We start from the raw sequence: 12,504 nt of genomic DNA, 5'->3' as shown, positions 1-12,504 counted from the left end.
ATGTGGAAACTGAACCTGCCTCTTTGTCTTCATTTCCCTAGAATGTCTCCTCATTAGAATATGAATGGATGAAAGCAAGGTATCGGTTCATTTCTGAAAAGGAACGAATACCTAATTCACAGGGCTTTGGGGTCCATTAAAGGAGAGATGTGTATAGGTTCTGATTTGGGACTTAGGTAGGCCCATTTTGGTCTCTCCCATGCACGCTGTTTCTCAGGCGGCCAAGGGTAGCCGCCCAGGGTGGCAAATAAATAAAGTGTACCCTACTAGAAGCAAACCTGAGATTTAAAACGCAAGATTTTCAAGTAGATAGATTGGGGCTTCAGGAGAGGGAGAATTCAGAATTTGTCCATTCATTCAGCAAATATTGACTGGCAAAAGCCTGGAGGAATGGGAGCAGTGGGGAGCCCCTCGCCTGCATCACCAGGAAGAAGGCGGGTGGGAGGCAGAGCCTGCGTGCCTCTTCAGGTCTGTAGCGTCGCTCTCTTTGTGGCCAAGGTCACCAGTGGACAGTTTCCTTGAGCAGATTAGAGAGAGGCTGGAAGGCAGACAAGGACATCACCGCAGGGTACCAGGCTTGGGACTCGGCCGTGGGCTGGAGAAGATGAGTCAGGGATTTGAGACAGACAAGGATATGGCACTTGACAGAACATGAAACTGGATGAATATGGAAGGAATGCTGGGGAGGTAGGAGCCTCGGTGTGAGCTGGCATCCTGAGTGGATGGCTTGTACTTGCAAAGGTAGAGAAGGCCAAGGACAGGATGTGAGAGGAGGGACAGTTTAATTCTGGAAATACGGAGTTATCATTACTTTTATAAGTAGTTTTTTTTTTTTTTTTTTTTTTTTTTTTTTTTTAATCTTACAAAGAGTCCCTGCAGGGTGCCTTTCAATAGCAAACTTTTTCAGGACTTTGGACTTTTTTTTTTTTTATTCACAAAATTTCACTTTGCCTATAGCTGCCAAATATTTTATCTTTTGTGCAAAGGAAGCCCATGATATTCAGGTCTTAGTTTGGAATTATGTGACTTTTTTTTTCCTTCGTAGGATTTTTCATATTCATCTTTTACTGTGTAGCGAAAGAGAACGTCAGAAAGCAATGGAGGCGGTATCTTTGTTGTGGAAAGTTACGGCTGGCTGAAAATTCTGGTAAAGATTTACCTTTTTCTCCTCTTAAATTCTGAGGAAAAGACAGAAGTTAAGATCGAAAGCAATCAATGCCAAAAGGCCGTCTGATCTGGAAATCAGTGAACAGATCCCAATTGTGAACGTTAGGGAATAAAATCTAGTGAATTAAAAAATAATTATTCCCGTCTGGGAACTGGGAGCTTCATGAGCAATAGAATGAATGGGCTTGTTGCTTCTTACGTGAAACAAGAGTGAAATTTTTAGAATTTCCTTTTGAGCTCAGTTTTTCCATTTACACAAAGTGAGTTTTGATATTTGCTTTCAGAACTTGTTAAGTCTTAACTCAACCTGGGGGGTTGGGAGATGGGTTAAATAGGTGGTGGGATTAAGGAGGGCACTTGTGAGAAGCACCGGGTAATGTATCGAAGTGTTGAATCACTCTATTGTACACCTGAAACTAACATTACGTACGCTATTAACTAACTGGAAATTAAATAAGAACATTCTAAAAATTCTATGGTTCTTTAATAAAGCATATTATTTTCTTATAAAAAAATGTCTTGGCTCAACCTTTTTACCACAGGTCCCAGTGGTCAGTTGCTTCATTTGTTAGCAGGCAAGTCTTTGTATACAAGCTTTAGCATACCTTTGGTTATTTTGAAGTTATTTTCAGGTACGCCCTGCCGAATTGTAGAGCACATTGCTCATTTGCAAGAAAATAAGAAAAATGAAGTACTGTTTGAAAAAATAAATTCCTTTTACACGAATACCACCCATGAACACAACCTTTGCAATATTGCAAAGATCTGGTGGCATGAGATCTGTACTCGGAAAATGGCGGTACAGTTGGTGCGGTTCTTCTAAAACGTTGAAGAGCCATCAGTCATCACAACACAGTTGTCTTGTGTTCTTGTTAAGATAGTCCTGGGCTCCCGACTACTACCTAATTCAGGGGATATTTACAGACACAATCAAATCAGTGTGGACTCCAGTCCAAGAGAATATAGCTTACTTCTAACCAGGAAGTCATTTAAAGCACAGATGTATATAGTCTTCAGTGAAAATACATTTTACATTCACACCACCTTGTGAAATGTGTGAGTTCTTTGCAAGAAATGGAAGCGAGGTCAGTTGCTAGATAGAACAGGTTATACTGCGATGATCTGTCTCTTGCATTTGAGCTTCAGCGTTCCATCTGGCTTTTCTGAAATGCTTATTCTGTTATAGATTGGAGTAAAACTGCTACTAATGGTTTAAAGAAGCAGACCGTAAACCAAGGAGTGTCCAGCTCTTCAAATTCCTTACAGTCAAACAGTAACTCCACACACTCCACCACGCTGCTGGTGAATAGCGATTGCTCGGGACTTGTGAGCGGGAACGGTACGTATGTCTCAATATAGTATGTCTCAAGCTAGTGTTGGTTTTTATTAAAGTAGTTTTATCCTTTAATGACATTTTTGCTCAGCTAAGAGAAAAATTACATAGGACTAGTGGATCACAATGCGGTTCCGTTATAGAAGAGAAGGTTTATTCATCCAGACTTACTCATTTTAGAGCAAATACCAAAACCTTTACTTTTTTAGGATTTAGTTTTTCATGATGGGACTTGATGACGATCTAAACATTTTTTAATGTTTACTTTTTGAGAGAGAGAGGGACAGAGCATGAGCGGGAGAGGGGCAGAGAGAGAGGAGACACAGAGTCCGAAGAAGGCTCCAGGCTCTGAGCTGTCCGCACAGAGCCCGACGCGGGGCTCGAACCCACAAGCCGTGAGATCGTGACCTGAGCCAAAGTGGGACGCTTAACCGACTGAGCCACCCAGGCGCGCCAGCCTTCATTCATCATTTTAAGACATTAGTTATTTTTATGACGAATTCAAATAAGTTTGTGAGAAGGTTTATATACCACATGGTTTTCCAACCCTCCAAAAATGGGAGGTCCTGCTTGTTTATATAGAATTCAAAAATAGAGTGCCTCTAAATCGAGGTTTCTCCACCTTGGCGCAATTGGCATTTGGAGCTAGGTAACTGTTGTGGGCGGGGGGGGGGGGGGGGGGGCTGTCCTGTGCAATTGGGAGTGTTTAGCAACATGCTAGTTTCCACCCACCAGATACAAGTAGCACCCACCTACTCACCCCCCAGTTTTGACAACCAAAAATGCCTTCAGACATTATGAAATGTCCCCGGAGGGGTACAAATCATGCACCCCCCCTTCACTGAGAACCATTGCTGTAGAAGATGGGAAACAGTTACCACATGGCCTTAGCTCTGCTACCAGGGTAAGAGCTCTGGCTTCTGTGCCAAATGGCTGTGTCAGGAATGACTCGATACAGGTAAACAGAGTACAGGCAGTAGCTTCAGGGCTGGTTAATAAGTTGTTAGCATGAGAAAGCAAGTTCAAAGCAGAGAAATCGGAGGTATGAGGTAAGCCATCATGAATCCTCAGAATCACAACATATCAGTAGAGCCTATTAGCTTGGACCAAAATGTTTGGAGGTCTTAAAGCCAGATTTTTCCATATTCTAGAAACAACTCAGAGATGAAGCCTCATTTGCCTAGCTTGTGTTGCCATCCATCCTTTGGGGAGTCAGATTTGACTGAAGCAACACATTTTGCACAGCTGTTTTTGATGGCTGCCAGTGAGGGTCGGGGTACGTTTTGGGCCACCAGAATGGCCAAGTTTTTTTTTTTTATGTTTGTTTATTTTTGAGAGAGAGAGAGAGGGAGGGAGGAAGGGAGGAAGGGAGGGAGGGAGCAGGGAAAGGGCAGAGAGAGAGGGAGACACAGAATCTGAAGGAGGCTCCAGGCTCTGAGCCGTCAGCACAGAGCCCGACGCGGGGCTCGAACCCACCAACTGAGATCACTACCTGAGCCGAAGCGGGACACTTAACCAACTGAGCCACCCAGGCGCCCCTAGAACAGCCAGGTTTTTAATACCACGTGACATGCTCATCCGATAGACCTCCCTGACTCCTTGGGCTACACACCAGGATCTGGGATGGATGAGGGATGGGACAGGCAATTTGAAGAAAGAAGCTGGAAGGTTAATGGTTTCTTCAACCAGGTGAAATTGTCCCTGCACCAGATGTCCTCAGACCAAAATGCCTAGGTCAGGATAGCTGCCTCAGACAGTCACATGCCCTAGTTGAGCTTATCTATCACCCTGTTGGTGTGTGACACGTTTAGTTCTGCTCTACGGGCTTGGTGCCAGCAGCCGTGTTGTTAGGTACGTGGGGCCACAAGCTCACAGTTTGAAAGAAACATCACATGTCGACTCCATCAATTCTGAGCTGTATAACCTTGTGCCAGGCACTTGACTTCTGAAACCGTTGTTTCATCGTCTGTGAAATGGGGATGATAATCGCACTCAACCTGCAGCGTAATGAGATAATACTTACAAAGTTCTCGGCACTCTTACCGTTATTACTACAATTATGGCCTGAACTTAAAAAATGGGCTTATTATTCAGCTTTCTACATTGTCTTCTAATAGTATAATGGTCACACACAGTTCGGGGCCTGCTTGCGGTACGGGAGGCCCAGGTCCAAACTTCGATGTCTCTAGAATGCCTAGCTACACCCTGGCCTAGACTCTGAGGTTGTCATTGGTAGTTTCCTCTTGGGAATCAGTCCTGTCCTGATGTAGTCAGAGGGGCTGGTTTGGTCTACGAGAGATGATTTTTTTTCTTGGCCATAACTGTTTTTGCTCTGGGTTTCTCTGGTACAAGGTTTTATTTCATAGGAATCTTAAGGAACTAGGAACCTTGTCAGGGGACCTATGGGGATCTCTGTTAACCTTTACCTTTTGGGGGAGACCAGAATATCACAGGTTATACTATACGTATGCTCGATATGCGATCAATACACTACACATAGGATCGATAATGATCAACCAGAGTTAGGAAATGGGCCTTTTCAAATCACATATATTGCTTTGCTTCATTTTCGACCATTTCATTAAAAAAAAATGCCACAGAGAACTGGCTTCTGACTTATTCCCCAGTTTATTTTGCTTACTTTGAGTGGCCTTAGGGAAGGAATGCAAAGTAAAAAACAAATATATTTTTTAAAAAACCATTCTACACGTGCCTACTTCAGAATAAAGTGATGCTTAAGTTTATTTTTAATTGCTTTCTGTGGATACTCCATGACACCAATTTTGTTTTTCCTTATATAGGGAATGCGTCTTCAGAGAAGAACGGGGTTTCTTTCAGTGTTCAGAACGGAGATGTGTGCCTTCATGATTTCACTGGAAAGCAGCACATGTTTAACGAGAAAGAAGATCCGTGCAATGGGAAAAGCCGTATCGCTCTCAGAAGGACTTCAAAGCGGGGAAGCTTACACTTTATTGAGTAAATGTGATTCCTTTTCCTAAAATCAAAGCATGATGCTTGACAGTGTGAAATGTCCAATTTTATCTTTTACACAATGTGAGATGTATGAAAATCAACTAATTTTATACTCGGCAACCTCTGGAGGAGCATTTGCTAATTGAAGGGCGATGGTTATTGGAAGAGGAAGCCAAGAGGTTTTAGACATGGTTTTTAGACATTTGCAGTTTGTTTTTTTATCCTTCCTTTTAAGAGGAGATTAGGTTTAAACAACACAGTAAGAGTAAGAAAGACTTCTTGAAAATCAAAGTAGTTCATTTCCAGCCAGTTTAGAGGCGAAGTCATCTTTGATAACGTCCCAGAAAGCAACTGTTGACTTCAGCCTGTTGGTGAGTTGAGTTGTGCATGCATTTGTTGTAAATAAGCTGAATTCTAGTGACCCACATGTCAGATATCTTCCACGTCTTTTGTATTTATTTTCTACCGTGTAAATGTATTTCTTTGTAGAATCGTGGTTGTGTTCTTGTGTCTAATGTGATAATTCAGAAAATCCTTGATGGTTCAGTGAATTCTAAAGCTCCTTTTGGAGATTATATGGGATGTGAAATACAGAAGCCTCACTGAAATCAAGAAATTAATGATGCCAGCCAGACTGGACAAAATGTAAGCAGACAGTGCCACAATTAGCTCATATAGTGCCTTTGAGCGAGTTGGAAAAAGGTGCCCCCACTGGGCAGACACAGCCCCAAGGGCTCATGGCTTGGCATACTGAGTGGGGGCCATGCTTTAGCCTCACTCATCCTCTTGGGTGCACCCTTGTGCAGGATACCATCTGTACACCCACACGCGGCACCCAATACCAACACCCGTCTCCTGACCTCATGCCTAATCACCAGATTAGGGAATCTGCACCAAGACGTTTAGCTTAGCACCTTGGCCACAGAGAGGGATGGAACTGTAATCTAGACCATCTGTCAGGAAAATTGTGACTGTGGAAGAGATACATACACTGCCACTTCTCAAATCCCCAGAGCCTTTCAGAAAAGGGGAGTAGAGTAGGATTACTTTTTAAGGGAGGTGTGTATGGGGGAAAATAATCATATTGCTGCTCTTTAAAAGGCAACTGCGTAGTACTTTGTCCATTGTCATGATTGGTACGCTCTGGCCCAGCCAGAGCTAGGATTATTTTTTAAAAGGTGTGAAGTCTTGAAGAATGTATAGTGACAAGGGGGAGCAGCTATTGGGAACACGACCTGTCCTTCAATGCTCTTGTTTCCATATGTATCAAAGCCTGATTGTTTCTAGTTATAGAGGGTTTATCTTGCTTCCCACCTACAGCTGTTTGAGCAATGTCTCGAGTAGGTCCTTATTAGGAACATTGCAAAACCCTTTAGTTAGGCCTTTCACGAAGGTTCCCTTGCATATAGTTTAAGTGAATGTTGTATTCCAGGTTAACCACAGTAATGATGTAATACACTTCTGTGAGTGCTGATTTGCCTTTGCAATATTTCTTCTCTGATTTATTTAATTGTCTTGTATTTATGTTAAAATCGACCAAACTGTTAAAATCGCCAAAATAAATTTGTAGCTAAGTCCTTTGAGTTTGAAAGCTTTCACAAAGAGAAGGCGTTGGCAGTCTCTTTCCCTGGCGGCGTGGCGTGTAAGTGGCCTGACTGAGATGAACGTGACAGTAACATCTCCTGGCAAACAGCAGACACACAGTCACCGCGGGGTTAGAGCAAGGGTCTTCCTCACAAGATCAGTTTCTGAGGTCGCCTTTTCATTTTCCTCTTGATCTCTTTCAAGATTCCCTCTTTAACAAATGTTGCCTTTGGCCCACACAGTCCCAGATTTAGATCCCCTCCATGTCTCTGCTTCCTCAGCATTCAGCAGTAGGATTTCGAGAAGGTGAGGACAGGATTAGGGGTTTCTGGGGAACTGATTAGCATGTGGGAGCCACCAATGGGGGAAACTGACCTCGATTCCACAAGAGGTCTTAGAGCAGCCTCTCCTATGATGCCCAGCTGCCCCAAAGATGTTGAGGATTCCACTGATGAGGAAGGTGGTGAGCTACTCTAGATCTGGGCGTGAGAGCTCAGAAACCAAATCTCCTGCACATCTCCTGCACATGATGTGATCAAAGCATACACCAAAGAATGCACAATTCCAACATTCTTTAGATCCTGTCCATCGCCCCCTCATTTTTCCTGCTGTGTTTTGTGTCTGGGCCATGGGCCTTAAGCCAGATTCTCTTGTCTACTTTTTTACTTCACACGGATAAGGGGCAGGATGGAGAGAATGTCCCTGAGAAGCATCCTCCTTTGAGTTTAAAATTGGTGTCACAGTCTGAGATTCCATCGAAAGGGAGAGAAGTGCCAGTGTGAGGAGGCAAGGAGTGTCACAGCACTGACCAGAATTTGAAGAATCTCCTCAGAACATTTGAGAAGTGTTTTTCCCCAAAACACACTGCAGTCATTAATCCCACAAAGTAACTCTTCACTTCAGCGAGCTCTTAGCAAAAGCTGAAGGCTGTTCATGACTTTTCATGACTGCTCTTAGCAAAAATGGTGACATGGCTTCATTTGGGATACTAGGTTGTATCTAATGAGGTTGCCTAGAAAGCAGGTTGGTTTGAAGACCATTTGGACAAAGGACTGCTTCACTGAATGAACAAGTTACCGATTGGACTCGTGTGTTGCCATTTTTTCTCCATGACGGCATTTTAAGGACTGTTCAATATGTTTCTGCCTCAGCTCCACGCTGATGTAGTTGGAGTCTGAAGGAGAGGAAAAAGGAAAGACTGGGTGGATACAAAAACATAATCTTGAATGGGCAGAATTCTTGTCAGTAGATTCTTTTTCCTTTTCTGTAGGTAAAGCATAAAAACTTGGGCCAGACAAAAATTGAATACATTCTTTCAGAATATATTCTTCTAAATATATATATTCGTCACTGAGAAGAAATCTTACAGTCCCCGGTGTTTCTCCTCTTTACCTCTTAGTCTCAAACTAGCTACAGGACCCTGGAATAGAGACAAATTGTACATTCTTTAAAATATTCCAATGAAAATGACCTCCAGTCAATAAAAATTTAACTGTCAAAAAAATAATGAAATTTGGCAAATTGGCTATTTTCAGCAAATTGATTTAGAATGAACCCTCTCCCCTGTGTCAAAGATGGAGTGCTTTTCTTTAGACCCAAAAACTTGAGCCTTCAAGAAGAAACATTGGATGATTTCTCCCTTGGATGCTGACATGGGGCCCAATGGGAACTTCATTGGCCTCAGCCCCCATGGCAGGACAATGGGGCAGACGCTCTGGATGGGGTCTGAGAAGTCAAATGGGATGCTACCCGAGTCCAGTTTGGGGCTTTCATGTTTACGAAGATCATGCATCAGCTTCAGAAACAACAACATACCCCATCACGTTCCGTATCTGATTCTTGACCGATACTTGAGAAATGACGTGGAGACAGGTTTCTGTTGGATCACAGCCAGAGAAAAGCTTTGTGGATATGGAAACCAATATATGGAGGTTTTGTATCTTAGGGACATAGGATACTAAGATGTGAGTCTGATTTTTATGTAGCACAGTTTATGGCCCAAAATTTGCATAGAAATTTACAAGGTAAACAGTTGTAGCCTTCCTTCTTGGTTTTATCATTGGATTTCAAACTTATTGAAAAATATAGCTTATATGATAATATTCACTAAAGTACAGACCAAAGCTTAAGCATAAAGACTAGCTATACACCAAAAGGGGTATATGTGTGCATAGAAGAATTTACTAAGAATGAGATAAACTAAAAATGTTTCCATACCGGATGGAAATGCCAGATAATGAGCAAAGGTTATCAGTTATTTCCCCCCATGGCTGCAAAATGGACTCTTGAAGAAGCATTCAGTATGAACAAAAACAGTAATGAAGCAAGGATCCCAGCTTTTTGATTCAAAATATATGAGTTCTAGTAAGAGTACATATTCCAAAAGAGATTGAATGGTGATAACATAATGTCTCATTTCACCCCTAGACCATAGCAAATTCTGCATGGAGGCATATCACATGGGTTGCTGCATACTTTAAGAGCCAATAGGAAGAAAAAAGTATGTGAGATGATGAGGGGTTTGGTGCTTTAGTTGAGTGACATAGATTTATGGTATGGAATTTCTAAAGTGAACTCAGTTAAGGGGACCCAGTTAGCAGGACAGATTTTCTTTCATTCATTCAACACTGAGCCACACTACATGCTCAACACTGTTCCAGACATGGCAGGAGATATCAAAGACTATTTCAATGAGTAACTTACAATCATTAGAAAAGCATGCCTCATCTGAAAACTAACAATATGAGGCAGTACATTGTCAAATGATGGATGAAAACAACTATGACGACTCATGAAGTACTTTTCTATGAGCCAGGCATGGTGCTATGCTTTATATCCATCATCTTGATGTTGGCCACCCTAGGAGGTAGGTGCTATTATCCCTATTTTACGGAAGGGAATGTTGAGTTTCAAACAGCTTCAATGGCAGACAAGCTCACACTTGTAAATGGCACAACCCGTAATTTGAATTTAATTTGAACTGACTCCAAAACCTAAGTTCTTACAAAGAAATTGTTGTGGGAATTCAGAGAATGGGGAGGGCTTATTATAGGAGGGGGAACTGAGTTGGCCCTTAAAGGATAGGCTTCAGTAAATAGGTGAGGAGGAGGAAAAGGAGGAGGAAGAATGGCCTACTAGGTCAAGCATATAGTAAATGCATGGAGACTAGCAGAAGACTTGTGAAAATTCCATTAGCCGAGCTGTCCCGTGGAACAGATGCTGTTGGAAAAAACACTGGGTCAAAGCCTGTGAACTGTAGGTTATTAGTCGCTACGGAAAACTGTGATGCCAATTTCAAATTGTAGGCCTGTAGGAGGTGGACAGCAGGCCTGACTTCAAGAGCAGTGACCAGGGGCGGCGCTACAGAAGACGGAGTGTGGGGGGGGGGGGTGCAGCCGGGGAACTCTGCCCCTACATCCCCTTTTTCCTTCCCCGAGGGGCCCCGCTACTCTGCTTCTGCAGGGAGGTGGGGACGCGGCCAGGTACACAGTTGTGATCCTGGCCCGCGGTCCGGCGCTCAGGCGGCCGCGGTGGGCGGGCCTACTTCTCCCGCCTCCGATGAGGTTGGCGGCTCATCCCGGGCTCTCATCCCCGACACTCGGAGGGTTGGTTCCGCTCCGCTGCGGGGCGGGGCTGGAAGGCGGGCTCACCGACGCGCTGGTGAGCTCATCCCAGGGAGGGGCGGGGCCACAAGTGGAAGGTTTTAGGGGCGTTCGGGGCCCCTGGCAAAGCGGTCCGCTTACCTTGCTCCTCAAGCCCAGGTCCGCGGGTTCCGCTCCGCGGCGGGGGCGGAGCTGGAGGCGGGTCCAGGGGTGGGGCGTGGGGCGGGCCCAGGGCGTCCAGGTGGTCTCCGCGGAAGGGCCTGTTTCTCCAGTTTCCTCGGGGCTCGGCGGTCGGCGGCCGGCGGGGAGGTAAGGGGCTCAGGGAGGCAACCGAGTTCCCGCCCGGAGCCAGGTTCTCCGCTGCTCCCGTGGGCCACCCCGTTTTCTTTCCCCCTCGAGCCGCGACTCGGAAGGTTGCGTTCCGCGGCGGGGGCGGGGCGGCAAGTGTGCTGCGGCAGGCGGGTTGGGTAGGGTTGGCGGCCCGCCCCGGGGCCTCTTCAAGACCTCTGGAAGGCAGAAAAGGCTCGACGGGGTCGTTGTCGTCTCACGTCCAGAACCCAGTTCCCCGCGTCTCCCGTGTGGCAGCCCGGGACCCGCGGGCGTCGGGCGTGTGGCGGGCCTGGTCAAGGCGGGACCGCTTTAGCGCCAGCCCCCATCACCGCCCCCGCGCCTTCCAGAAGAGCGAAACTCTGGTTGGCTTGCTTTCCAAGCATACTTTGCTGCTTCCATTTTAAAAAGTCTCGACCTCCCACCGCCAGGCTCCATCCCGAGAACAACGAGGCTGTGAGTGTTTGGGAACCAGGCCCAGTCGGCGGCCTCAGTCCGGGCGTCCCACCTCTGCACAACCCGTCGGGCGCCGGGGCTCGGGCAGCACGCGGAGATGAGGAGCAGGAGCAATTCCGGAGTCCGCTTGGATGGATACGCGCGGCTGGTACAGCAAACCATCCTGTGCTACCAGGTAAGGAAGGACCACCCCAAGCTGCCCTCTTCGTGGCACTTACTCTCCTACCCAATCCCCTCCCGCGTCCTGAGACTTTGCAGTTAAGAGGTTTTTCTCTTCAAATCCAGAGCTTGCTGGCCAGTGATTACCCTCACCCCCATTCCACCCCATCCTCTTTCAGGGGACCGAAGTGCTGTGTGGCCACTCTTCACAGATTCTTTGACCCCTGTTTGGGATCGAAGACAGAGCCCCCCCCCCCCCCCCCCCGCCCGACCCCGTGCCCTGGACACAGAAATGCGTCTTTTTGCATCGACTGTCCATTTTGGGGGGTGAGAGAGGGGGTGTGTATAGGTTGGACAGAGCACACTGAATAAGGATGGGGAACTCGGACTGCCAGGGCAGTAGACAGGAGCGAAGAACATCCTGAGGTTTGCATCCGGCCTCAAGAGAGTGGGGCGACTGCTGCTGCTCCTTAAGTCACTTTGTTAGAGACCCACCTGGGAGGACCTCAGGGGTTACTCTGGTTGGTATTTTACAGGTGAGAAAACCACAGGCCAGAAAGGTTACCGTCTGAGCCAAACGCAGGTCTTCTGCTCCCAGCTTTAAAGGGATCTGTGAGGCTGCCCATGTGGTCTGATGTATGAATATGCCTGCTGTTCTGTATTACTGGGCTAAAGTTATATGTGGGCCCATCATGTTAAGACCACTGGACTATTTTTATTCCTAGTGAGGACAGCAGCTATGTCCCTTGCCCTCAATCAGCAGCAACTATTTATAGGACCTCCATGTCTGAGAAGGAAGTGGCATTCCATGAGTAGAGGCTCAGGCTACAAGTCGGAGCTGTAATCATTCCCAAGCCACTGACCATCTTCCCTTCTTAACCAATTTCTCAGTCTCATTTCTTC

At 45.8% G+C, this 12,504-nt stretch overlaps 2 protein-coding genes and 1 long non-coding RNA gene across 12 annotated transcripts in view; 2 read left to right on the top strand and 1 right to left on the bottom strand.

Moving 5' to 3' along the window:
- ADGRG2 (adhesion G protein-coupled receptor G2) overlaps window positions 1-12,504 on the top strand; it is a 137,619-nt gene that overhangs the window by 115,524 nt on the left and 9,591 nt on the right. Inside the window, exons 27-29 of one of the 3 annotated variants that reach the window (XM_047843578.1) lie at window positions 1,046-1,147; window positions 2,354-2,506; window positions 5,302-6,129. In XM_047843578.1, the coding sequence (XP_047699534.1) occupies window positions 1,046-1,147; window positions 2,354-2,506; window positions 5,302-5,480 (434 nt within the window). In that variant the 3' untranslated portion in view covers window positions 5,481-6,129. Of the gene's footprint in view, window positions 1-1,045; window positions 1,148-2,353; window positions 2,507-5,301; window positions 6,586-12,504 lie in introns of those variants that run through there. The other 2 variants (XM_047843577.1, XM_047843580.1) reach the window with 2 other exon arrangements.
- LOC125157190 (uncharacterized) lies at window positions 5,110-11,040 on the bottom strand. The gene is made up of 2 exons (XR_007148895.1): window positions 10,801-11,040; window positions 5,110-8,477 (listed from the first exon to the last, which is right to left on the bottom strand). It is a non-coding gene; the product is annotated as an uncharacterized LOC125157190 (long non-coding RNA).
- Window positions 10,857-12,504, top strand: part of PHKA2 (phosphorylase kinase regulatory subunit alpha 2) — a 72,441-nt gene continuing 70,793 nt past the window's right edge. For 3 of the 8 annotated variants that reach the window (XM_047843574.1, XM_047843573.1, XM_047843576.1), the window contains exon 1: window positions 11,111-11,617. In XM_047843574.1, coding sequence (XP_047699530.1) covers window positions 11,540-11,617 — 78 coding nt within the window. In that variant the 5' untranslated portion in view covers window positions 11,111-11,539. Of the gene's footprint in view, window positions 10,969-11,110; window positions 11,618-12,504 lie in introns of those variants that run through there. The other 5 variants (XM_047843572.1, XM_047843569.1, XM_047843570.1 and 2 more) reach the window with 4 other exon arrangements.

Source organism: Prionailurus viverrinus, chromosome X (assembly GCF_022837055.1).
Source record: "Prionailurus viverrinus isolate Anna chromosome X, UM_Priviv_1.0, whole genome shotgun sequence".
In the NCBI taxonomy this organism is placed as follows: Eukaryota; Metazoa; Chordata; class Mammalia; order Carnivora; family Felidae; genus Prionailurus; species Prionailurus viverrinus.
This window is presented reverse-complemented; position numbering and strand designations above follow the sequence as displayed.